The sequence below is a fragment of the Anser anser genome (genome assembly GCF_964211835.1).
Source record: "Anser anser genome assembly, chromosome: 6".
Classification (NCBI taxonomy): domain Eukaryota; kingdom Metazoa; phylum Chordata; class Aves; order Anseriformes; family Anatidae; genus Anser; species Anser anser.
In genome coordinates this window covers 21,815,076-21,843,049 of record NC_139726.1, presented here as the reverse complement: position 1 = coordinate 21,843,049, position 27,974 = coordinate 21,815,076, and the positions used below count along the sequence as shown (strand labels likewise).

Sequence of the window (27,974 nt, the reverse complement as noted above, 5' to 3'; positions counted from 1 at the left end):
TTCTGTTTTTTGACTTAACATAGAATATTGTTGGAAGATAAGCTTAAGTCTTCTTACAGCATATATGAGAAAAGCTTAGAATATGTCCATGTGTAAAAGTGCCACAAAATCAGATTGACAACCCAGGATACCAGTCAGTGTGTGAATAGTATAAAATAGCAAGACAAACACTGTACGTAGTTTTTAATTGGTGATCTGCATAGTAATCGAGAATTCAGAGGTTGTTTTTTAAGCAGTGGATTCCTTGGGATTCAGACTTTCTCGTTGTAAGTACTAGGGACTTTTAAATGATATTTATCATATAAAATAATTTGTCAAGCCCAAATATTTGTGTTAACTGATAGCTAAACGTTTGTTTATTTTTACAGAATTCAAGTAAATGATCAGATTGTTGAGGTTGATGGCATAAGTCTAGTTGGAGTTACTCAGTTCTTTGCAGCTACTGTACTAAAAAACACCAAAGGCACAGTGAGGTATGTATGTTTTCTATCAGATAATACCTTCTTTCTAGTTATAATTTTTCATTAATGAAGAATACAAAACTATAATTTGAAAGTTCTACAAAAAAAGTTGAACTATAATGTGAAAGTTTTACAAAAAAGTTGTTGAAGGCAGCAGTATGGCAAATTAATCTCTTACACGTATCTTAAGGTTTTTGCTGCAAGGTAACTAGTTTTTCTTCTATAGGTTTCTGATTGGCAGAGAAAAGCCAGGGACTCAGAGTGAAGTAGCCCGCCTCATTAGTGAGACTTTAGAGCAGGAGAGATGTCTGTATGAGCAGCACTACGTTCATGATGATACAGAGCAGGTAAGACATATGTATGTACATATTTTTAAGAGTATATGATTAGTGCTATGTGCAATAACTTCTGCAAATGGGATACATGATTTTTTTTTTAATCAAATTGAAGCAAAAAGAATAAAACAGGCAAATTGCTTAAAAGAGAAGATAAAAACATCATACATTAGTGTTATCAGTATATACATTGGTTTTATATGTTATACATATGTGTAAGTATATGGTTACCAATATGTGCTGTTTCCAACGTATCAATAATCCAAAAGATATTTTTAAGTATGAGCTGTGACTGGTGTTGTCCGTGGCCTACTTAACTCTGTTTTGTGGAATTTTGATGAAAATGTTTGCAAGTCACCTTTAAAGCTTATCACTGATAGAAGAAACTAAAAAGGAATAGTAGCTAGTTGACAAGTTCTGCAATTGCGTTCCTTGGTTGTGTTCTTTCTATATTGTTGCTGCAACCATAATGCAAAGTATGTGTGCTACTGGATGTCATGATTTTTTTATTATTTTTTTTTAGGATGATGACTATGATGACGATGATGATACATATGAATCACATTTACATGAAAAATCTGTAGAAGTTTTTGATCTTCCTGAAAATGAAGATATCAGTTTACCGCTGGATATGGATTCAGCACAGTCTCTTCTTAAATTTAAAGAGGTATATTAGTAGCAGTTTGTTAAATAGTCTTTGTTGTGCACTAGGGAGCATTTAAACATTGTATAATTTTGTGAAACCTTCATGTCCCCTTCATTGTGGTTTTGTGTTTGTTTTCCTACTAAACACCAATAAGTATCTCTTGTAAATATCCTTCGAAATGTAGGTCTTCTGTAACTTTCTGATCCCAACTTCCCTATACATACATATATTAAATGATCCTTTGATTTAAATTAAACAACAAAAACCTCTACCACCACCCCCCCCCAAAAAAAAAAAAAAAAAAAACCTCTTGTAACAGGAGTTAGATCCCAAGACCACCTCACTCCTTGTTGTGGTGTCTGAACATAGCATTAAATAGATACGATGTTTTTCTTTGAGCCATTGGATTTTGCATTTTGGAGTCCCAACTTGACACAATTGGAAAATCAGTTTCCCTTTTCCCTGTGTTTATAAAGGAGCATATTTGTCTTATTCAGGGCTGTGGAGTTTAGTCTGGGATTTAACTGGTGTATTGTTTGGCATGTAGGGGCCTGTGGTTTTTTGGTAGGTTTAAGTCCCTGTCATTTTCACTCTGGAGGAGAAAAATATACTGCAAAGAAACTGTTTAGTCTTAGCTTGGAACTTTCAGATGCTATTTGTGCGTACTTATTTTTATAAACAATCAATATTTGCAGACCTCCTTAAGTTTGCTCTCTTGGTAATATTGATGATGATGTTGAGGAATTTGAAATTTCAGACTATCGATCACTAGAGAACATCTACATTTTCTTGGATGGATTGCATAGCAATAGGGTATGGCATCTTTAAAAGTGACATATTTACTTGGGATACAATTAGATTCCCAGCTAGAACCATTATCGCACTGTTACTAACATAATCTAAATAAAGGATATTAAGTCATGGATTCATTTATTTTAATGTTTGTTCAGAGCACTATGCCTTACCAAAAAAAATAAAAACAAACAAAAAAACAGGGTTACAGATGGAAAGTAAAATACAAGAAATAGCTGTTATTTGTCAAAAAAAAAAAAAGTGCTTTTGCACTTGTATCCATGCTGATTTCTTGAGATATGTTAACAATAATCTTTACGTTTGGCTTAGATGTAGCCTTTATCCATCTATAATAATCCTGTGAAGATTTGTGTTGCGAAGTTCAAAGCTTGATTTTAAAACAAAGCCAATACATTTATTTGTAAGTGCTGATAAGTAACAAAATATTTAATACCTTTAGAGTTTTACTTGATTCTATATGTAAGTTGCCCTCATAAGTGCATTTCTGCCATTTCATTTTCCTGGCATGTTGAAACATTATTTTAACCTCCTCACTTTTCTTAATGTATAGAAAACAACTATTTTTAACTCTTGGTGATCATGTAGTTTAACTCATATTTATTTATTTAAAATAAAAGCTCATGATTGCTTCTCCTGTAATTGACAAATAATTAAGTTGACTTCATGCTACTATGAAAATGGTTTGAGGAAGAATGAGATCAGACAAATACTAAAAATTAACATTATGAGTGCAGTTTTGTGTGTACTCTTATGAATTTCTTTTTGTTTATTTCAGCTACAACTAAAACATGCAGTAACAGTAGCTGAAGTGAACCAATTGAAGGAGAAGGTAAGTTTTCAAATAATTTATTATTTAATTATTGATATTTTTAATTATTGTTACAATTTCTAACTGCTAATTTTACCTGGAGTAAGCTGAATGCAGAAGACAGCAATCTGTTTTAGGCCTTAGGGTGTAAGTACTCTGTGTTAAGCGAGAAGCATTTCTGAGCTGAAGAGCTATACTTAAATGAGGGGAAGAGAGAAAAAAAAGTGCCATTATAAAATGAACGCTTCAGTATTATGGCTTAAAGTAAAACTGCATTAAGCTGAGTGCAATATGAAACAAGTTCCCAAACAAATACAAGAACATTTTTAGTGGAGAGAACTTACCTGGGTATAGGTTTGGCAGACAGTGCCTAACTTTGTTACCAGAAAGCTATTTCTATTACCTTCTTTCCCTCCCTCAAGTTTCTGACCAGCTTTGGGGAGAGAATTTCTTCCAGCTTTTTCTTCAGTGAGGATTAGTTCAACACTTCTGGCTTATCTGAGAAAGCATTTCTTGTTCATTTTGCCACCTTTTTCACTGATGGAGATCTGTGCATGGCCTTTCTCTAGAAATATTTGCTGTTGATGTGCAGCTGCTTTTATTCATTTCCCTTCCATGTTCCCTTGACAAGAAACATGTACCCATAAGACAAGTAACAGCATGTTGGGAGAGGGCAGCAGGAGACAGGGAAGGGATAATGCTTGAGACTGCAATAATTTTGGATAACAGTATCTATTGTGGTTTTTCCTGCACATTGCAAACATTTAGAGCTCCAGATATAAAGAGGCAAGGCAGCTATAACTTCTTTGTTTTCTTATGGTAGTTCTAATTTTGCTTTCTGACAGTGCTCTTTCTTGCAGTTTTATTGACGTTTGACCCACTGGATTGCTAAAACTGATAAAAATGTTGGTGTTAATACAACTTATTGCCTCATTTTTGTAATTCGAGAAATTCTTGGTCCTTTCAACATCTCTGTTCCATCAGCAGGTGATCTTAACTAGTTTCAAAAGCAGGGATTTCTTAAGTGTATGTAGTGTTCCCTAAGGAGGAGGCATGGACAAACTAGGCAGCGTCCTGCCTGCTCATTGCTCGAAGGCCCAGAGAACTTCACATAGGTTAACATAGCATGTTATAACGTGACTGCCGTTAGTCCGAAGGGGACCCATCTCTTTCCTTTGTTGAGGGAATGGTTATTTTTCTTGTTCATTAGCTTCAGGAAAGCAATCCGTGAGTATATCATAACTTGTTAGGAAGACCTTGTCTCCCTGTTTTACTAAAGTACCAGGAAAGACCTACTGTTCTCATTAGCTTTATTAAACAAGCTGTTGGTAACGAAGTAGTAGCACAGGGAACTTGTCTTTATACGCGCTAAAATTCTGTAATTTCATTTGCCTTTGAAGGTAGAAAATGAAAATGTCTGCAAGCTGAGATGTTTAGGTCTTTATGTCCAATATAATCTAAGAAATATATTTTCAAATACATAGAAGAGCATATTCACTGCTAAAAAGCATTTTGGGGGGAAAGTTATGATTCTCACCGTTGGGATTGCCATATTACAATTTTCTTGGGATTGCAATATTACAATTTCTTGTATTACAAATACAAGAAAACTGTGAGGTTCAGTACTAAAAGCCATAACAAAATTTAATTTCAATGCCTGCATTACTTCCAAAAACAGATTTTTAAAAAGCACTATTTATCATAATTCAAGTTAGCATACTTACAGAAATGGCATTTTGACGTGCGGAATCTCTGTTCGGAAGGAACTGTTCTGGAGAGTTTAGAGAATTTTGGATGCTTGCAGTTTTCTGCAGAACAATCCACCTATTAACGGTAAATGAATTTATTTTGTGTGCAGAGGACACCGCTACAAGGTAGAGGCTTCCTTAGCTAGCAGTCGGATAACCCTAGGTAGTCTAATCAGCATATTTTTTGTTGTTTGTTTGTGTTTATTGTTCTTTTGTTTGTTTGTTTTTTTAACAAACTGCTGTTCTTTTAAATTGTAAAGTTTCAACATGACTAGGGTGTTTTTAAACCAAAGAGACAAAACTTCCTGTAATATTTTAAAAAAGAACACAATGTTTAACTGTCACACTTGCTAAAGTTAACTAGAAGAAACACGTATGTGGAATCCAGTCTTCCTTTTAATTTTGTGCTCCTGTGCTTTGAGAGAGTTTAAGGAATCCTTTCATTCCAACTCCATATATTTCCATTACAGTGTCTTGGAAGCTTATATCAGCAAATAGTAAAGAGGAGGAAAAAGCTATCTTAATCAGATAATCCTGCCTGTTTCTTTAGCAGAAAAAAATGCTATAATTTCTGTATATTTTCTTTATATGATTGGTGGCATCCCTGTGAACAGATTTGCTTTCTTTGGCTTAAAAGCTGTTTATAAGTACACAGTCTAAGGCAAATTGAAAGGTTAGCAGTAAGCAAAGACTGGCTCACTACTGTGTCAAAATAGGTCTCTCCAGAGGTATTTAGAGATGGTGAGATATTCAACAAGTCAATGTAAGAGACAATAAAGATTTTATTCATTTTTTCTCTTTTAAAAGGAAGCAATGCTAATAAGGAAGTAATAAAAGACCCGAGATTGAGTTCTAAAACATACTTGTATTAGCAAGGGTTGGAAGAGTTGATACAATTTCTTTAAAAGTTCGGTGTCTTGTTTTAATATTACTGATAAGTATGTAATTGTTTTTAGCTATTCTCTACTAAACATCCTTTTTATTTCATCGTTTAGTTAACATTAATTTCTTACATCTTAATCTTTTCAGTTAAAAATTGTTGAAGCAGAAAAAGCTGAATGGAAATTAAATCGAACCCAACTTCAGCAAAACCTAGAGGAAAACAAAGAGAAAATTAAAAAGTTAGAGACTTACTGGTTGGAAGCTCAGAGTTTATGCAAAACGGTGAATGAGCATCTTAAAGAAACTCAAGAACAATATGATGCCCTTGAAAAGAAATATAACAAGGCCAAGAAATTGCTCAAAGATTACCAACAGAAGTAAGTAACTATTTCTTGCTTGTGTATTTTGCACATTATGGGGGAAAAATTGACAACAATATGTAGAGTTGTGATTTGCTTAACACACTCTTTTTCATTTGACAGAGTTTAGGGAAGCAGTGGCCTGTACACGCTGAATTCTTCCATACCTTAAGTCAACTTCTGGAAAGGTTCTTCAGAAATTTTGCTGCTGCTTTAGATTTTAAACTTAGAAAAAAATATACTTTAATAACAAATTCTTAAAAGAACCTAGTTGAGAAACTGTAATGCATCTGTACTTTTGATAGGACTATGTTGAAATTTGACATGAAATTCTTGGCGGTACCTTTTACTGTTTGTGAAAACACTCTCATCTAGCTTTGACCAACCTTAATGTTACAGACAGGGTAGGCGTCAAAGGATATAAAATGATTTTTTGTTACTGTCCTGTGACCTAGTATTCGTGATTTTAGCAATTACCATGCTTGTGATTTTTTATTTTTTTAATAGCTTTAACAGTGTGAATTCTGATAGTATATTTCTCCTTGGACTTCTGTCTCACTATACTGAATTATGGGACATAAGTTGACTTGATTTTGTTTGCTGCTTAATTCTGTACAACAGTGTCTTCATTTGTTGAAAAGTTGAGACCATATGTGAGAGAGGAAACCAGGAAGAGCAAGGGATAGTCTCAGAACAAGACTTTGGGATACCACCCTAAAAATATATTTCTCTCTTCCCCAAGCAAGCTATTAAAACTGTATGTGCGTGGGTTTATGGTTAGTACTCCTTAATGAAGGCCTTTTTATTACTCAGTGTACTATCTGGTACTGTCCCTTTAAAAATATTCTGATAGATTTTGTGTGTTTAAATTATCAAAAAAAAATATTACTAAGTCCAGCAAGTTGTTTAGGTAAGAGCCAGATACTTGTGATTCCATCTTAGCAAGGAGCTATGTTTTGTGGGGGCAGAAAACAGAATTCTGCAAAAAAACAGGAGTTTGGAATATCTGTCTAACTCCTCAAAATCGCATCATGATAGCAGTGTCTTCAATCCACTAACAGTTTTTTTTTTTAGGTAGAGATACTGTTTCTTATTAGATGCACTAATGTAAGACTTGAATACTGTGTCATGCAGTTGTCTACTTGTTTTACCTTCTTTGCTCTTATCTAAATGAGTTAATGGCAAAATACTTACAGAAGCATCTTGATAATACAGAAGGCTACTGTTGCTTTTAGTTATTACAGTAAATATATAATTCTCCAGTCCCAATTTCTCTACTTGCTACTTACTTTTAGAGACAGTTGGGATTTTCTGCTCTGTCGTCCACATCCAGAACCATTACTTTCTACAGTGCATTTTATGCTATTTGGTCTCCTTTCTACTCTCCTCTCAAGCTTATACACATGGAAGTTCAAAAGTGCTAACAAGCTAGTTTTCATTTCCTTGCTGTTCAGTGAATTCCCGTTACTACTCTGACTGTCCTTGAAGCTTCTGCATGTTGTTTAGATGTTCTACGCCTGTTTTATCTTTTTGTACATTATTCTGTCTACCTTGCAGGAAAAAGTAGCCTTTATTTTTGTTTTTATTTCCTTCTGGTAATCATTGTTCCATTGTTCTGTAAAACCTATCATTGCAATTTCTTTAGGATGAAATAAGTAGAAACTTAAAATATTATTTTCTTTTACAAAAAAAATCTACCATAGCTTATGGAAGCAAAAGACTATTTTCACAGCAATAAGCAGTATGTGTGTATCTTCGTGGAAGTGAATAAGATCTAATGATTAGAGTTCTGTATATGTTTGATATTTTAAATGTATACACAATTTGCTTGCAACTTTTTAAAGGTAGAGAAATCGATGAAACTTTTAAAAGGTGTTGTAATACATCCTTCTTTCAGCCCAGAGTAAATTACAGCATCATAATTGATATTTTTTTTACCGAAGAACATAAATATAAATACATGGACTGTTTTGTGACATTACAAGATTAATGAGTAACAGTTACACATTGCAGATTGATTTTTCTAAATGCTTACTAACAGAAAGCTTTTTAGTAACTACAACTGTGTATATTTTCTATATTTTTCTATATTTCTGCATATTAGTGTTTCATATATATATGTATTTCTTTCACCAGAGAAATGGAATTTATGAAGAAAGAGGAGGATCATTCAAGGGTACTTGAAGAGAGAGATCAGAAGTATGCAGAACAGCTGAAAATACATCAGGAAAAGGTAACGCAGTATTATATTTAGAACTACCTGAGAATGCAAAAGTTTATTTCTATCTTGCTTCTAAATATTAATTCTTGCAGATTACAGAGCTTGAAAATAAACTAAAAGTATATGAAAGAATGCCATATATGTTTGGAGGTGGCAGTTTATTGGAAGATGTCTGTCAAAATGCAGGCCAGTATAATGAGCAGTCAAAGATAAGAGAAGAAAATGAAAAAGAAACAGAATCAGTAGAGGAAAGACTAAATTCTTCAGAGATGTTAATTTCTGGTAAGTAGGTATAGGATCTTTGATTTGCTTTTTACTAAAGTTAGAAAGCGTTAATGTGTGTGGCATTTTTTTTCCTTTTTTTTCCTTTTTTTTTTTTTTTTTAGTTAAGCGTTATTTCTTACCCGCTAGATAAATGGTTGGCCTGAGACAGTATGGATATTTTTGTTTTAAGTTCCTCACCGTTTTCAGTATTTCTTAAATGCTGTGGGGAAGGAGATAGATGGGGACGTGGCTATCTTTACTTTTCCTCAGGTTCTGTATTAGCAAAATCAATAACATTAATGAGACTAAAGCACTTGAGATACATCAGCTGAAGTCACATTCACCTTAAACTGTGATTTACACCAAAACTTGTTATGATTTATTTATATATTTTTAAGTCTTACAGTGATATTATGCCAGCATGTTATCAAGTATCAGGTGGTGGTTCACGTGAGAAGTTATCTTTTAAAAGGACATGGTTGATGCTCATGGACTTCATAAAGGATCTCTGTCTTAAAGAATAAAGATAGGAAAGTGTATTTTGGGCATAAAAAATTCTCATCAATTTGAGAATCAAAATGAGTATTCAAGCCATAATACAAATCTTTTTTTTCTTTATTAGATAAAGAAAAAGAAGAAATTGGGTGGAAATTTAATTCAAATTAGCAGTTGTTATCAATATATGTTGAAATATTGTAGTATCGTATAAACAGGATTGTCATATAGTAATGATTAGCTGGTGGAATAATTCTGATTTAGCATCTGAATATTCTTATGGAATGTGGGTTGGAGAACTCACCTAATATTTTTTTAAAGGAGTACATATTTGTTGCAGATTTTGATGCTTTTGTTGGGGATACTCCCAGGTTAGACACCAGTGCCCACAAAGCAAAAGCTCAGCTTGCTTTGAAAGTAAAACGCCAGCCACCTTCTCGATCAAAGCTGAAAGAATCTCTTGGTGCTGGACAACAGGCTGCAAATCTACAGGTACCGTTATGAGTAAATAATTTGGCGTTCAAAAGCCTGAATGTGTATTCAGTTTTATCTGTATTCACAATTTTAAGTGTTGCCCATGCTTCATTCAGATTGTGCCAAAGCATCAGATTTTTATGCTGTACCAAGTGGAAAGCCCTATTCAGGTTCACAAATGCAATCATAAGCATGTGGAACAAGCTTATCTATCTTGTAATTTCTTCATCTGAAATGAGTTAGTTACCAATATTCTTCAAAAACTAAGCATTTCTGAAATGCTTCATTATTCCATAAATAATCACTTGTCTACAACAAAACATAGCAGTAAAATGTTCTAGCCCATTTGTTGCACTTCTGTCTAGACTTATATTGCCAATGATGCAATCTAACAGTAGTTACCTTCTTCCCCTGTTTCTATTCATACTTGTACAACGGTTGACTATTCTCAGCATGTTTTTTTTATTCATAACTGCATGGATTTAGAACTTGTCTGAGAAGTTTGCATTGGTGGTGTCATCCTTCTTGCATCTTTCCGTTACAGAATACTATAACTTCGATCAACTGAGTTGAGGTAGTTGTAGAGGAAAAAAAAAAATCTTGATTAATGACTTCAGATAAGTGGCTGCAGGATCATAATTAGCCTATCTTTAAATTCCAGAGTTCCCAGAGCTTTTCTTAGCAGTATGAGGAAAAAGGCATCCGAGTAGACTTCCTATTGAATGCTTCTCAGTTTCACTGTATCTGTGCTGTGCTCCTCTCCATATGTCCACGTACACCTTGTTCCCTGTTCTAGAGGTGGAATTCCCTGGAAATTAGCTAGTTTAAATCTTGTGCATTACTTAACTTTCAACATAGCCTTTTTTTTTTTTTTTGACTCCTTTGTTTAATTTAAACTTGGGAAATTTTTTTGCAATTTCATGAGCGTTTGATACTTGATTTTATTGTCTTCGTATTTTCATGAAAATATATAGCAGCAGTCTAACTCTATTTGAGAAAGCTGCGAGTTAGAATTCATAAACCTTGTTCTAGGATACAAGTTGGTATTATGATATACCAGTGAATATATCATTGATAGCTTTTAAGATCTCTAGCTGTATTTTTTTTCCTGTTCATTTTTCTGGTAGCAGTATAGAAAAACAGTAAAATTAACTTGTGGTATGCTTCTATTCTAATTTTCTCTGATGTAAGCTGATGTTAAGGTCCATATCTGTGTTCTTCCTTAATATGGCCCTGTTCCATGACAAGTCTATCAACAGTATGTATTACTATCATGATTAAATCCTTATCCTCATGTCGGGTGTTATAGCCCGTGAAATTCTATTTGAACTAGATTCTGGACATCAGCAATTATTTTTCTTTAGCAGAGCAAGAAAAAGATAAGTTAAAAAAAAAAAAAGATACTGGTTCACGAGCATATGCAGTCTTGTAGAGTTTTTAATGTGAAAACAAGAAATGTGATTTTTGATGAAAGACGTGAGGGGAGAAAACAGTTGAAGAAATGAGTTATGTAACAGAAAGCCTGTCTCAGAGGTAGAAGATTGAACTACTTGGTCTGAAACGATTTTAAAAAGTGGTTGCATTTAATTGGAATAGCCAAGATTTACCAGAATTTTTCTAAGTTGTCCAGATGATGATGATTAATTAGGATGAGCAAGAGCTATATGATTCTATATAGGGCTGGACAAGGGAAAGCCTGTAAAATCAGCTTTGTGTGATTTAGATTATATGTGCACATAATTAAGTTAAAATTTTAACTGTTTGGTATTTTCTGAACTGAGCAAGTTTGCGTGTAACACAGCACATCCTTACATCCTGGTAAAAGATCAGATTTTAAATGATTTATATGTCATGCTTATAAAATGACTTTTAAATTTGTTGAAGGATGAGGATTCAGAAGATCCTATTCTCAACAGAGAAGCTTCTGCTGCATACATAACACAGACCTTAGAAATAAGTGAAAAATTAACTCTGCCCCACTTGGATGACATAAATCGAAAAAGTGAAAAGCCTGAACGAAGAGAAAGCACAGAAAGTCCATTAGAGTCAAGCCCTTCTGCTTCCACACACTCTTCTCCAGTACACAAACCAAACAACGAAAACAACACAACCACCACTCATTCACCTCCTCCTGAAGAGATGGCTCCAAATTCTCCTCAAGGGTATACCAAGAATACTAAGCAAAGAGAAGCAAAAGGGAAAGGAAAAGAGACCAGGGGTAAGATCTGAAGTTTTATTATCATTTTAATCCGTTGGAGTTAAAATATTATGGTTTTAGATATAAATGATTGTTAAACAATAAGATACTTTGCTAGAAAAGGAACTGACTACTAATTACCTGATTTTGAAACCAACTGTTAGCTCTTCAGGAAAGTCTGAAGTTAGCAAAAATGTATACAAGTGCATTGCATTATATTTTTAGGTGAGTTGGCGTTAGATGTAATGAAATGAGCAAAGTGCTTAAAATGGCTCAAAAGAGGAAAAAGTGCTAATGACAATAATTATAAATGGCAGTCTCCCCCGTATAGGACTCAAACCCAGAGGATTTGTAAAAATGAAACAAACCAGGGCCTTGAGGACACAATTTGCAAGTTTTGAACACCTTTGAAGTTAAAACTGTGCTTGCTTACAAGTAATGTCATGCTTAAGCCCTCCAATGTGGACATAAAGCTGATAATTTTCTGTTGTCAGCTCTACCTGCAGTATGAATTTGTTTACTGTGGCTTGCATTTGCTGTCTAGTCAGTTCCTCTTCCTTGAGAAGAATATCAGTTGATAGCAAATAGCAGCTTTGGAAATGGAGCCACATACCTGACCTCTCTGCCAAGACACTAGAGAAGTAATGTCATCTGTGTTTGAAAAGATGTTTGTGAGAGAATAGTCAATAGCTCTACTGAGTCAAATATACATTGATGAAAAATGCTGGGAGCAAAACCCCTCAAATGTCTGGAAATCTGGTTTAAGACTTATTCCTGTCATGCTTGGAAAGATGTTCTGACTGGCGTCCATTCAGATCTCAAAAGTTTCCCACATTTTCACTAAGGTTTAGAATTTATTTTTTAGTCTATTTATATATACATATTTATCAAGCAACATCAGTGTACTATTCTTCATATAGACAGAAAGTAATATTGTTTTGAATATTTAAATCTCCAGAAAATATTAGCCCGGCATTAATGAACTCTTCAAGTTTAAATAAATTCTCTGTCTCATTTTTTCATGGGAACACTTTTATTGCTTTGGCTACTGAAATTCTTTATCTGGGTCGTATGCTTAGAATACTTGCTTTAAGCCTCATTTCTTAAAGGTATTCAAGAATCTTGACTAGTATTTGTATTGTTTTCTGATTATCACTCTGAAAATTTCAAATATCAGAATAGCCCAAACTAAAATACAAATTTAAACAATCTACAAACATGTATTTTTATGTACACTGCTTTAGGAAAAAGGTCTGTTTTTCTTATAGGGTGAGCAGTCGTGATTGCATAGCAGGTGCATTACATATTTATTACATGAGCAAAGGAAAGCAAAGTGTTTCACAGATTGTAACTGAAAGTTCCTTTTTAAGTGTATTTTGGTATTTCAAGAAGACAGACAGCTTCACATTTTTGAAGTCTTATCTAAAAGGTGCCTATGGAATAAATGCTATTTCAATTAAACAGTTACAGAAAGGAATAGATATGAGACAGGTCAAACCTGTAAATCTAGACTCTAAATGGTTGCTTTGACATAAGCAAGAGGTGAGCTCAGTCACAGACTGGGGATAATCAATGAAGGTCCTAGCGTATTTCTGCAAAACACTAGCATCATAAGTGGCAATGTCTCTGATAGTAGGTTTGACTGATTTCCAGTTCCCAGAAAAATTCAATGTTGGCTTTGCATTTCCAGATATGATCCTGATGTCTACATTTGATTTTCAACTTTGTGGGAATTACTGCATTGTTCATCTTGTCCTCTTGTTTCTCACTAGGAAGAGATGAAAGGGCTATGATCAGCTTAGTCACTACTCACCACTATTTGATAGAAATATTTGGCTTTTCTGTCATAAATAATTGAAAAAGGGATCAGATAACATTTAAAATGCTTTACGTTTTACTTTAGTCAGCTAAGACAGGTTATAAATGCAGTCTTTTGACTCTAAAATTGCTCTCAGATTGACTCTAAATTGCTGTCTTTTCAATACAGCTCAGGCAAACTTTTCTTTTAATACCTTGAATAAATGCCGTTTCTTTTAATAACAACAAGATCTGTTATACTTTCCTTATTCTATACCTCTGTAAAGTCTTAATTAGAAGTAGTCTCTGTGCTAGCTTCTGTTGTGTTTTTTTTTAAAAAAAGAAGTCTTCTCAAAGTATGTACGTGATATATGTGATTTGGCTTTCTTTTCTACTTAACCATAATTATGTGTATTCATGGGGTATAAATTTAATTGTGATGGCCAAGGCATTGTAAACATTTTCTCAAAATTGGCAGAGTCCCTGGAAAAGCTAATTAATGCAGTACATCAGGGATGAGGATTAGTATTGAAAGTTCTTTGTACGTAAAATGACACTAAATGCTACTTTCTGCAAGATTGTTGCTTTCTAACACTATTAAAATGTCTACCTAATGTTTCATTGAAATAACCCTTTCTATTATCTTCTCCTCCGTTTATATATCAGTCTGTATTTTAACCTATTGTATTTCACTTTAGAAATTACCTCTTTTCTTAAAATATTACCTCTGGAGAGAGTAGTGGATACACATGTTCAATATAAAAACATTTTACAGATTCATTCTTCTGTTTTTATATTGAAGTTGACAGGAAAAATCTAACTGGCATTTATAAATTTTTGGATGTCACACGTTTAGAGAGAGGTTAACTAAATAGAGAAAGTTCTGTTGTTGATAAGAAACTATTGAATAGATAAGCAAAAAAAAAAAAAAGGAAAGAAAGAAAAAAAAAATGGCCATTCAGCATGCAAACTTTAGGGTAACCTTAAAGCTGTTGGGGGTGAAGAGAAGTTGCTACCGATTTTGTGTAGGAGACCTATTTTTTTTAATTTTTATGACCCAGGAAGGCATATACATGCATTACTTTCTACATTTTTCATGTTGTTTTTTTTAGTTGTGTTTTTTTAATAGAAGACAGAGCGTAAAACTTACATTGTCTCACAAAAACTATACTGTATCTTTTTCATAGGCAGCAAAATTATGAAAAATGTCAGTTTAAAAAAAATCTAGTAATCTGAGAGTTTAGAAGGAAGTACATTCAGGACTTGCAATAATCTGTCAAAATCCATGGGAGGAGGTAGTATTACACTTAAGTTTGTCATTTCATTTCACTTAATAATTGAGTAGTTAGAACTGAACCTGCTCCCTCTGGTGAAAAATTAGATCCTAATAGGTTGTATTCCAGTTCTGTAAATACCACGGTCTTGGAGGAGCTTCAAAGTCATGATTATCTCTTTACAATATGCACAGCTAGCATACTATTTCCAAGAAACTCAGCTTGTTAGGATCTGTCTGCTCTCCAGGTTCTGGCTATTGTGCTGGTCAGGTATGCTTTCTGTAGCTAGCAGCACGCATACATAGCTCAAGTTCCAAGGAGCTAGCCTGGACAAGCTACTAAACCAGGGTGAGGGGGAAAAATGCAAAAGGAATATCTTATAACACTGAAGCATAATAAAGGACAATTAAATGCTGTAAACACTTTGTTACTCAGGTTTTAGGATCTTTCTTAGTTAGAAGCATCTTCATAAGTATGTGAAACTTGCAAGTACTTTTAGAATAACATTTTTTTTACCCCTCTCTGAAAAGCAGAAGAAAAGAAAAATGAAGACAAAACAGAAACAAGTGAAGGGACATCATCAGGGAAGTCCAAGAGGCGATTTCCAGATTTTGGGTAAGATTTTGTGCGCATTTGGAAATAAATGGTTTTCAGTGTTGCTTTTGGAGAATATCATGTTTTCTGAATACAAACTGCTGAGAAAATCCTGTAATGCTGCTTGATAGCAACATTATTGGACAGAGTGTTTTCATCTTGAAACTATAGTGTTACATTCATGTTTCTAACATGCTTTCATTTTATTTATCTATATTTTTTCCCTCAAAGAATTTCTTGTGCTTTTTCAGTTTTCATCCGAATACAGGATTTCTCTAGGAGTTAATGGTGTTTTATTCTTAAATTTGCAAATCCATGTGTAGTTTCATGCCAAAATGTTTTTGGAGACTTCAATGCTATGTCCTGCTGGCTTTACAGTCTGAAATAGATGCCTGTCTTGCCTTGATTCCTTCTACAATAAAGGTGTCGTTACATAGGGTTTGTCTACAGTAGCTGCTTACTCTATGCTCCTTGGAAGCAGGCAGCAATGATGAGTGAATTTTTGAATTTCATTTAGTTTATGAGAACGGGAACAGGTTAAAACAAAAGAGCAAGCTGCATTTTATGTCATGACCGAACTCTGGGGATTTGTGAGAAGAATTGCTAAATTTTACAAGTCATGCTCCTTCTGAACCAGTTGGAAAGCTTGTTGAAGACAGTTAACATAAAAAGACTGAGATTAGTACTACAACAAATAAATCATAATATAGCTCATAAAAATGACTTATTACACACACATATGGAGTCAAGGTAATAACTTAGTTCAAGTCACTCTACATATGCACAGAGCAATAAAATTGTGTTCTTCCTCTTGGTTGTATCCACTGGGTGTTAAGTTTCTTTGGCATTTTCTATATTTATCGTAGTTATTTGTGTTTTTTTGAAAGGAATTTTCAGAATTCTAATGTGATTTTTAGATAAAATTTGAATGACAATACTTTTTAATTGCTTGCATAATCTACAAAATCAAGTTCTGTGTAGCAACACAAATGTGGCTTCTGGTTACTGTGAAAACTGAAAAAACTTGCTCGCTGATAAAAATGTTACACTATGTAAATGTAAACCCTATATAAAAACTGTGTTTTCCACTTTAGTGGATTGCGGAAATCTGGGGGCAAGGGCAAGAAACAAGAAAAAGAAAATCTAAGAGGTTCGCTGGATAGCAGGTATTTGTTTTGTTTTGTTATCTTTGTTTAATAAATACATGCAACACTTCTAAAATTTTTAACCCAAGGATTTCTTTGAAATTGTCATTAGTGTTTGACCTTAAAGTACGTTCAAGTACAACAGTGGCAACATCTGTGAAAATTAATATAACAATGTGGAGATGAGCTTCTAATTTCATGAAATAAGAAAAATAAATGGAGTAGTACAGAGGAATCAGTAAAGCAGAGTAAACCAGAGAGAAAAGAGTAAAGCAGAGCACATTTTGAAGTGACTTGTGAGACTTTTTAATATTTTACCTAAGAAAATGAATGTTAAGTACATTAAATTGGCAAATATTTGGAACTGTCATTTTGTGAAATATTGCAAAACCTCTTAAATTTGTGTTAATAATCAAATTATTTTGCATGGATACTCTAAGGTAAGTATCAGTTTTTATTTTAAATATCAACAATGCTGTGAAACAGGTGCAAATGAGTATTATGTGTTGCTGCTGTTTTGTGTTTTTTTGTTTGTTTGTTTGTTTTAAACAATTTAAAAACAATTCAATCTACTGATTTCAGAGGTTCTCGAGAACTGTTGGATGACTCTGGCAACAATCTATCTGCATCAGATTCAGATTCTCCTGTTCCTACTTGTATGCCTTTCTCGTGGTTTGGAGACAGTCACAAGGAGCCTCAGATTTCTAGTAGTAGTCTGCACTTTCCTCAGAGTGGACAGGACAGTTGCGAACATGGTCAAGAGAAGAACAGAAGCAAGGTAAAGATGACTAATTTGTGCTTTGAATATTTAACTGTTGCATCTTGACAAAGTGAAATTGTAAGTGCTTACTTAATATGTGGAAGCTTGGTGACTTACACCTAAATGACATCACCTCTTACAAACATGGCTGCAGAAGCTTGAGACTTTACAGCTCTCACAAGCAGAGACTGTGTCAGTATTCCCATTTCTTACCATTCAAGCATCAGTGGAGGCAGTTCACGCTGAAGTAGGCTTCTAAGGAATGATCACAGGACAGGTTTAATAACGGGCTTTATAGTGCTAAAAGTGATGCTAGCTTTAGGACAGTGTAATTTACCACAAAGTGTAATTTTAAAAGCCAAATCTGTTTACCCTGTAAACATGAGAAAACAGTGTAATACTTGGAGGAAGTGTACTTAAGTAGAGGCCAGCTCCCCAGGCAGTTGGTCAATCAGTTTTTACCATACTGGTGTGTCAGGATTGAGTACCAGACAGGTGGATGAAGAGAGCATCCTTTTTCTAAAGTATTGAAACCTGAGAGGAACAGCTATAGAACACACTCTCTTAAGTTAATGCCCTTTTACCAGATTTTAAGAGTGAGACTTAACAGTTCAGTCTGTAACCATAAAGATCGCGTTTTTATAGTTTAAACTATTTGGAAGAAAAGCTACTTCGGTGAAAAGTTTACTGAAACCTTCAATAACGTCCCAGTTTTGTAGCTTTGTTTACCTGTTGGCAGTATTAGAATTAAAATTTACATGAAGAAATGCCTGCAAACAGTGTGTGTGCTGTCAAAATATTTTGTTAAAACTGAAGACACAGTCTTACTGAGTTACCTTTATTCTTATTTCCTTTGAATTTTGTCAGATTCAAAATTATAATTATCTGAGTAACCTCACAAACTAAGTTTATTCTTAAGTTTCACACTTCTTATTCACTCTGGTTATCTAAAATACTCTTTAACTTTTTCCTCTTTCTATGTGTTGTTATAGAGAAATGAGATACAAATCTAGAAGAGAAACTTGCCGGGCCGTAGTTTGTGAAGTGGCTGATGTTTCACATAGATGGCAGATAACAAGTTGGCCTTTCATGTCCAGATGCTGAGTGCACTAGAATACTGTTAGAATATGCTTTTAAAATTACCATCTGTTTTCTTAGTGTGAATTTACAGTGGCTGTCGGAGGATTAAGCTGTATGGCTACATAGTGTATGACTCTGCAAAAAAATATAAAAAGTCATTTTAGAACCACACAGTACCTTGCTATCGTGTAGGAACTTAAGAGTAGGAACTTCTTAATCCCTGAAGTAGAATTGTCCTTTACAGTACACTGTTCAGTGTGTGTATAGGCATGTGACTTGGGTATTTACAGTTCCTGCATTGTTTGCTTCTTTTGAAGCATGTAATGGCAAAAAGATGCTTCCATAAATAAGCCAAATATGTTGGTATAGGAAGATTCATGTTGAAGGGGATTTCTTAATAGGCTGTAGCAAAGCTAACTGGATGTTTATCTACACAGAACGCATCTCTTGAGGTTTAGCTTTCAAAGAGTCATTGGCTCAGAGGAGATCATTCTTCACCTCTTCATTCCTCCTTTTCTTCATTTCTCCTTTCTGTCTGATTCAAGTAATTGTGCAAAGCATCATAAAAATCCCACTGCTGCATTTCTACTTTAAGTACCCTTTAAAGTATTTACATCGGCACTTTTGTTCACACTCAGAAAATATAGATCTTACTGGATTGGGTCCTTTTTCTTCCTTTCCACATTGCCCTTAATTAATACCCTTTTCTTCCTCATCTCTGTATACTTTATCCAAATCATCCATTATCATTTAAACCTTCCAGCTAGTTTCTTGCCTACTATTTTATTTTTTGCTTCCTTCTCATGCTCCAGTATGTAATTGCTGCTCACTGCTATTTTCTTTTCCTTAGCGCCAGTTGCAAACCAGCAGCTGCAGTAATATAGTAGTCTTGAGCTATATGTCTGCTTTGTAAGATGATAGAAAGCTGACCCTGTTAAAGAACAGATATCTCATATATTAATTGATCCTAAAATCATAATCAGTTTCTCCGACATCAGGTTGTTTGTACTTTGCAACATGTGAGAGCTTGTTCGAAAAGCTGGTAATATAGATACTGCTTGGAATGACTTGTCTTTGTAGCTCTCAACCTGCTTTTGAGTGTTGTTTGCACTACAATACCAAGGTTTTGGCTGGTTAACCTCCCTGTGGAAAGACTTTAAAACTGAGAAAGAAATCTGCCTGAGCACTCAGCAATGAGTTTTTTTTACTAAGACAACAGTAGGGACAAAATCATCTTTGTAGAATTTAAGGAAAGAATATGCCTTTTATTGATATTAATGTTTTCTGCTTTGATGTCCATAGTATCACACATAATCAGGTGAAAGCACTTTTTAAAGAACTGGTAGAAGTAGAAACCCCAAGATTAAGATTTTGTTATGTAAAAATCTCTAATGCCATAAAGTCTTTGGCATTGTGTCTAATTTCTGTATTAGCGTTTTAATGTTGCTGGTGTAAGGACTGCAATTATATTTTTAAGTTTCCTGTTTGTGGAATTTGTCTTTTAAAATTTCTGCATTTAGGAGGATTTTGTTTTGTTAAAATGATGCTAAAGTTAGTCTGAAAAACAGTTTTGTGAAATAACGAATCGACTTCTTGTTGCTTGTGAAATGTAGAAGAAACTAAAATCCTGTGATCTGATGGCGCACCATTTAGCTTCACAAGATTTCTAAATTACACGCTTCTTAAATCCCTGTACATAATCTGCCCCTTGATTTCATCCCGTTCTTTGATTCAGTACCAATACGTATATTCTGTTCACATTCTTTACTCTTCCAGAGCATTACTTATCTTCCGTAAATTAGTATGCAGTGTTTTGGTTCTGTAGCAATGAAGAACTCTGTGGAGTAAATTATTTATATCCCAGTATCTTGGGGTTAGGACCTGCAAAACTTCCTCTGTCCAAATTCTCTTTGAGAATCAAAAATCTTTGCAACTGGCTCTAAAACCTTAAAAGAAAATTACTTGTTTAAGCTAAATAGGGGCAGAGGAGGAGAAAACATTACAACTGGTGCTGAGATACTTTATTCTGGTTATATTTTCTTCATCATTTTTTCTCTGTTCTCATTAAATGTTTAGGTTCTAATATTACAGTTTTGTTTCTGAATTTTTCCCAATTGCTCTGCAAGGAAGTTCTGAGGGAAGTTAAAAGAAAAGTTCCATAGTAGCTTTTTCTCATTGAAATTAGTTGAGAACAGCTTGATGGACAAAATATTCTCTTGTTTCTGGTAATACTCTTCACATATAGAACTGATGTAATTAGATTTTATTTACATTATTAGATTTTAATTACATTAGTTACTGTAATTAATGAAATAATCTATACAGCAGATAAATTAAAAGAGATAGCAAACACCATTTTTCAGTCATGTAGAATACCACTCTTGATGAAAAGATAGCAGGAAAATTCAAATTGTGTTTTAGTTTGGTTTTGTTTGTGGTGGTTGTTTGTTTGTTTTATGAGTGGAAGTGCGTACCGGTAATTTAGGGTAATATAGAGAAAAGATCAAGTGACCACCCCCAAAACAAAAATAGAATAATCTAGAAAATTCAGAATTAAGGTTAAACTGAAATCAGAACACAAATACAGAGGTGGTTAATGAAGACAATTGCAAAAACAGTTCCTTTTATAGGAGCATAAGTTACTGACAGAAAATCAACTAAAAAAACTTTCAACTAAAAAATCAACTTTACCTGGGATCTCAGATTATGTATGCATATAAAGATATGGTATGGCACCTTCACAAAGTATAGTTGATTAGAGACTTCAAAAGTAAAGATAAATAATTGCTTACTCTATGTAGGCAGCAAAGACCAGTATTGAGAAATACATTTTAAGACAGTAAAAGTATGTGGCGTGCTTTTGGCAAAATAATTTTTCAGTCATTAAAGAAAAATAAGGTAGAGGTCAGGATCTGGGTTGGAGATGGAGTCAGTCAAATCAGAAAACATTCTGCAAAACATGAGTTAGTTTTCTTTAGAAGGATTTTCTCACCAAACCTGTTGTGAAGTTTTCAGGTGTAGCATCCGTTTTTTTCATAGCCTTCAGCTGGAGTCCCAGGCTGGTCCGATGACCTGCCTGAGGCCATACGACAAGTGGCTGCTGGCAGAGTTTGAACACAGAGCCTGCTGCAATTAGATGCCAAGGCATATAGATGCAGTCTTTAAACAGAGACTAAGTGTGATAACTGAATGTAAATGGTAAAGGCCATGAAGATTTTTACATTCTTTCAATGGGATAGTTCTTACATTGGTTGCATTTCTAACCTGAATTTTACTGTTGCGTACATTTTAACTGTTTTAATTGTAATTTTACTCCATTATAAAAAGGTGATACTTGTTAAAATCTTTTTCTGAAGTATTTCCTATTTTGAAAATAATTTATGTAGATTGTCAAGCTGCATAATTGCTGTAGATTTACAGTAAAGACATCTGAGTAATTGTTTAACTTTTAAAAATGTTCAGCTTTAAAGTGTTTTACAATACTTAGTATTTTAACTCTGAAGATTTAATATAGCTTGAAACAATCTACTATAAAAATACTTCTAAAGATATTTTACATCTATATAGTAGTTTGCATATCAAGGTAATTTTCAGATTATGTGAACCTGTGTCTCAAATGCAGACACCTCAAAATTGAAGCTGTTAAAATGAACAGCAACACAATACAGTATCTTAAATCAGAATTTAAAGTTCAGGGGAAGCTTATAGATTCTGTCCTTAGGCAAGCTCTGCATTCTCTGTTCATGAACCAATTTAAACCTTGATCTGTAAACTGCCAAAAGTTCCTTGCTACTCCAATTGTCATTGTATGTCGGGCAAAGACAGGGTGTTTGTTCCACTGCCCATTACAGTGGGCAAATATGAAATCTAAATCTTAATGACCATAAACAGTTAGAACTTCTTTCTCATTCAGAACAGCACCTTCTGAAGCATGTTCATGGTGCTCATTAGGTTTCACTTGAATACAAACTCACCATGAATTAATTCCACTAACTAAATCTTAAATTGCTTCTCCCTGAGTGTGGTATGCCTACTGAAAATGTAACTGTGTGTATTTCCTTGTGAACTTTTATATAACTTCAGGTTATGACTGATTCTCTATACAAGGTGCTCTTATTGGGGACATTGCATTAAATTTGTTGTTGTATTTTTGAATTCAGAAGTTTAACAAAAACTCGTCTGAAGGTGGATGCAGTGAGTACATTTCACGTGTGATCTACAGATAATGACTGAGTCATAGTATTTATTTTCCAAAAATCACAATTACTAGGATATCACCTTGTGATCTGCTTTTCCAAGGAGTGAGTTAATAAAACGTTATTTCCACTTGTTTGCAGAGTAGAATTGTCATAGATGATACATACCATAGCAAGCCAAGTTGTGAACTTTCAGGGTTAGTGACAGAACCAAATCTGTCAGGTCGTTCACACACTTTAACCTTCTCTTCAAATGAGGTGAGTTTCAAAGTGTGTATATGTGTCTTGTTTATGTTGTTGTTCACCCTACAGCATGTTTAATAGAACCAGAATTGTTTAACATGAAACTTGATGGTTCTTTCCATATTTTAATATTGAAGAACACAGTAAAGAATCCTAAGCCATTATTGAACTAAGGGCATGGACTGGAAGATGCCGTATTAGGCTTTGTGTTCTTATCCTCATTGTACTGCAAAAAATGGAATGAACTCTGAATGATCAAATTGCAGATTTCAATTTTAAGTATAAAACAATTCTGTTCCACAAATTTTAAGTAACTTCCTGGGTGAATGAAAACTGCAGCGTTTTTGACCTTGCCCTGACATCAGTGCAGGTTTGTGGAGAACTAACTCCTTGCCTACAGCTGAAACCTGAAATCAACACTTAGGTAACATTCTCATATATTTCCTCACTCAGTGTTTTACTGATAGCTATCTTTATAAATTAAACGCCTTATAGACTAGGTGTTGTTAAAAGCTGAATATAGTCATCTTCCAGAAATGAGTTACAAAGCTAGCCAAAATTGATAGTGATAATGTTTGAAGGAAAAAAAAAAATAAGGTGGTTAATAAATGAGAGAGGTTGTTACTAGCTATCTTAAACAAGGGTTTGGTGAAAATCGTAAATATTCTGGTAAGACTGTTCTAACTTTCTACATGTTACAAGTAATACTATAAATATGCAGCCACTAACAAAAATCTGGGGCATTGAAATTATAGAACTAGTTTACAAGTTTCTTACTGATTTTTTGGTGATGACAGTCATTTCTAATGAAAACTGGGGTAACCCCAGTTAATACATACCATCATTTCAAGTGTTTCCTGCAATTTTTTGAGGTTAGCGGATGGAATATGTTTCTAAAACTTTAAAGCAATATAAATTATAAGATCTTAACAAAGCTGAATATCTTCATGAATGCTGTTACTGATCAGTGTTACAACTTTCAATAAACTTGTGGATCACAAACCCCATCAAAAGTTATGTCTATGCATGTGTGAAGTGGCAATTAAGCCTTTTTTTTTGTCACAGATGAGTTTGATTCTAGTCTTGTCTCTAGTATGTATGTAGCTTACGCATATGAGCAATGGAAGGTGGTTTTTTTTCCATCTTTTCAGTAACTGTAGTGATTATCAGTGTTGCTTCTGAGCATAATAATGAGCTGGTTTCCCTTTTGGAAAGGCAATGTGTGCAAAGCAAAAGAGTTTGTTTTGTTTTGTTTTAGTAGTAGTAGTACAGTACACTGAAGTTTAGAAGGGGAAAAAAAGTAACCAATCTTATATCAACTTCGGATTTTTCAAATCTTTAACTTAAGCCATTCACAGGTAGAATTTCTACCTGGTGCATGTTGTTTGGATGGATTCCTAAATATCCAACAGGGATCATGCCAGTGTAGCAACCTCTGCTTTCAGATGAACAGGCTACTGCATGCTGCCCTACAGATCTTGGAATTGTTAAAAGGCTAGAAATGGAGGAGAGCAGCAGTGAAGAATCTGCCTCTGCTGAGCAGATGCTGTCAGCAGTTTGGGGAAGTGACTGAGTGGTGGTGAGAGTTAGGCTGTTAGCAGCCAGCTAGTTAGAGCAAAGACACCTCAACTCACAGTTGTTTAGCAAGCTAGCTGGTAACCCCTCTTACACTTCTAAAGTTTTTTATCTCTTAAATGGTGAGATGGCATTTGTTTTTTTCTTGGTTTGTATATTCTTGTCTTTAGAGCCTTGAGTGTGTCTGGCCTTACTTGCCTTCTGAATGACCAATATTTTTATGCAGGGAGCACTCTGTTCTCTCATGCTTCCATTCCTCACAAGTAGTTTTAGTTCTGCTTTCAGAATTTGAGGTTCATCTTGCGTGTGTGTGTTCATGAGCTCTGGAAGGGAAACAATTTGGCAGGGGGCAGAAATGTAGAGGTGTTAGTTAATGACCAATAAGCTTTACTCAAAAAATCAATATTCTTCATCTTATTCTTCCATACTTTTCATATTCCTGTTTGTATTCCTAAAAAGTTACAACTGTGCTTTTCCCTTGTGCAGTAGGGAAAAAATCAAATTATACAGGATTAAATGTCTCCTTTTCTCCCTCGTTTCTCTGAGGAGATGTCTAAGTGTTTTAATGCAGATTTGAGGTTTTGGTACAGCTTTTAATTGTGTTAGTGCTGTGTCTTTACTAACATGAAATAAAGAGGACTTTGCTAGCAACTGTTAGGCTGAAAGCCTAGCTGGAACTAGCATAGTCTGGAGAACTCCTCTGTGGGTAAAGGCTGCTCGCTGCTCCAAACCGTGCTGCATGAAGGATCTGATACAGAGCGCTCCCCCTGCATTCTGTAGGGGACCGCATTCACCTGGTGAAAGGGATGAATCTGGGCCTCCTTGTTTAACAGGAATAGACCTTTGAGTACTGATACTCTGAAATTACAGAAGTGAAATTGCATGGCTAGCACAGAGTAAATAAAATTTTAAGTTACTGAGTGAATTCCAACAGGAATAAAACATTTAAAACATTTTTCAGTGTATATACAATTTTTATCTTTTGCAGATAAAAACTTTGGCAATATTTTAGTACTTTCTTGCTGCTGATAGACCACACAATACTCAGGTACAGGTCAAACGTGAAGTGTAAAAATTTTCTAGTTTTTGTGTATTTTCACAATCACTTGCTAGTATGAGACAGAAGTTACCACAACATCATGATTTAAAGTAAATGGACATTTTCAAATTCCTCTTGTACACCCTGTTGTACACTGTTTATACAGTGAATCTTCTTTCTCTGTGCCAAGTACCACAAGCTTGGTAGCTTGGGTAGAAAACTAGCTGTGCCCCAGTTTTCATGACAAAAGTGCTGTACAGAACACTTCAAGCAAAACCTTCTTTAAAGTCCTTGAATGTTTTGTAAAAATTGCTGTTCTTCTTTTGCACGTCAGGAAGGCCAATGTGTCCACATCTGTTATGTCTACATTAGCATTTTAATTAGGATTAGGAGTTCAGTTTTGAAGCAAATCTCCTGATTTGTCCCCACTTGCCTTACTTCGCTTCACCTTGGAGATCAAATCAGAGGTGCTTCTACAATGTTCCCAATGCATTTCAACTACTAGCGGCCATTGAATCTGTGAGACCAGATTAGAGCTATTCTGAAGTAAAAATAAATAAATAAATAAAACCTTTGGAATGCATGTAGTATAGATATTAGGACTTCAGCATAAACTGTTCTGCTTTACGAATTTGTTCCTTTGTATCTGCACTACCTCCTAATATAACCACTCTCCTTTGTTTCACAGACCACAGAAAGCAAAAGTGTTTCTAATTATGTGCAGCCCTCTGATCCACCTGAAATTTAAAAATGTATTTGTACGTAGTGAGATGTATGTGCCATTTTGCGCTCTCAGATCCATTTTACTGTATGGTCAGACCACGTGACAGACCTAAGTCTCACCATCTTTCATGTAATTGCTGGAATTATTTTGTTATATTCAATCAACTCTCCAAGGGAGCTGGATTTTGTGACATCCCTCCGATTTTAAAGCTGTAGTTAGCTGTTCACCTGAAACCTACAGGGTCACATCTCAAATCTCTTAGTAGAAAGATGCTTATTTCCATGTTTCCTGTTTACAAATGATGTGTAAGGCTCACTGGAAAACGTGGGCATACTTTCAGGTGTTCTACAAATACATTTGATAACTTGTGGAAGCTGCCTAATGGAGCAGTCCACAACTCTTAATGCAGCCTGTACTCACTCATGAGCTAGTGAGAGATCATTTTGGATAGTTAATAACACTTCAACTCTGATGTTACTCCAATTCAAGTCTCACACTAGAATTTCTTCTGTAGGGATATTAAACTCTGTTTTATGTATCTTTTCTTTTGTGATGAAGTAATAGAGAGCTTCAGGACTAACAGCACTACCTTTCTCCCCTTAGAAGCCAACTGAAATTGAAGCTGGGAGCTTCAAAAGCTCTGTGAGCTGGAGAAGTGTAGTATTAGTGGAAAGCTACAAGGTCTTCTCAAAAGGCCTTCTACTGGGCAGACCCCTTAAATTGTTGACACAATGGGATCAGATGAAAGAATAAACTGTCCTTGCTTCTGAGGAATGCAACAAATTTAGTAAAACTATACCTAGAACTGTTGGCAGATTTCTTGAACACTAGAATCACTTTTATTTTGAATTTCCTTAATAACAATAATCGATAATACAGCTGAAGTGCTACTCGATTCTTCTTGACACTGTGTAAGGCAGTATCTAATATTAGGATTGAGCTACCTCATCTGACTGACTGATTGAGGAAGCTTGTTTGTTGTTTGGATACATCAAATTTAATCATATATTTTGCTATTTTTTGAGAACAGTTTTCATGAAGATGTAATTTATTAGAAAAAAAAGTTTGTTTTCTATTTCAGACTTACTTTGTGTTGAGTGTTGCCGTAGTGTCCTTTTTGTTTATAGCAAACTCCTAGGCAAATTGACTATAAACTGTGATCTCAAGAACTTTAAGTACTTGTGGATCTAGAGTGTGTTTAAAAATGCATTTTGTTACCCAGATTCAATTGACAACTAGAATCCAGCACAAGTAAAATATTGCTTACAGTGTCTTTTCTCAATTGGCTAGGCATTAGATGATGAATTTACAACAACAGGAAAACAAAATCAATGGCACAACAGACCTATTTCTGAATGGACCACCCAGCAAGTATGCCACTGGCTAATGGGAATGAACATGGAGCAGTATATTACGGAGTTCACAGCTATGAACATAGATGGCCAGCAGTTAATGCAACTCGACAGTGAGAAGTTAAAGGTATGTGAATATCCCAGGATAGACTTGTATCTGTATAATTTTCACTGCATATTCAGATTTTTTTTTTAATCACAGAGTCTGTTTTTATGATTTTTAAGGGTATTTTGCTTTTGAAATACTTGGAGACTGTACAGTTAGATGAGAATTTAATAATTGATCGTATAATTAAAGATAAGCTGGTTTTCATTAGAAAAATATTAACTGTATCTTCCTTGTTTGCATCTTAAGGAAATCGAAGTCAGTATAATTCAACAGGGCTTGATACATATGTAATCAATCTCAGCATAAAATCATATCAAAACAAGATCCAGCCAAGTCAAATGCATAGAACTGCAGGATCTAATTTTAGAAATCTATGTTTCTTT

General features: G+C 34.5%; 1 protein-coding gene across 5 annotated transcripts in view; it reads left to right on the top strand.

The window, feature by feature from the left end:
* Window positions 1-27,974, top strand: part of LOC310901904 (neurabin-1-like) — a 52,196-nt gene that overhangs the window by 21,331 nt on the left and 2,891 nt on the right. For 2 of the 5 annotated variants that reach the window (XM_083842502.1, XM_083842501.1), the window contains 14 exons: window positions 369-473; window positions 688-808; window positions 1,320-1,463; window positions 3,031-3,084; window positions 5,841-6,070; window positions 8,189-8,285; window positions 8,366-8,555; window positions 9,373-9,524; window positions 11,391-11,724; window positions 15,305-15,389; window positions 16,463-16,534; window positions 17,096-17,291; window positions 22,691-22,807; window positions 27,421-27,609. In XM_083842502.1, coding sequence (XP_083698628.1) covers window positions 369-473; window positions 688-808; window positions 1,320-1,463; window positions 3,031-3,084; window positions 5,841-6,070; window positions 8,189-8,285; window positions 8,366-8,555; window positions 9,373-9,524; window positions 11,391-11,724; window positions 15,305-15,389; window positions 16,463-16,534; window positions 17,096-17,291; window positions 22,691-22,807; window positions 27,421-27,609 — 2,086 coding nt within the window. The remainder of the gene's footprint in view (window positions 1-368; window positions 474-687; window positions 809-1,319; window positions 1,464-3,030; window positions 3,085-5,840; window positions 6,071-8,188; window positions 8,286-8,365; window positions 8,556-9,372; window positions 9,525-11,390; window positions 11,725-15,304; window positions 15,390-16,462; window positions 16,535-17,095; window positions 17,292-22,690; window positions 22,808-27,420; window positions 27,610-27,974) is intronic. The other 3 variants (XM_083842503.1, XM_083842504.1, XM_083842505.1) reach the window with 3 other exon arrangements.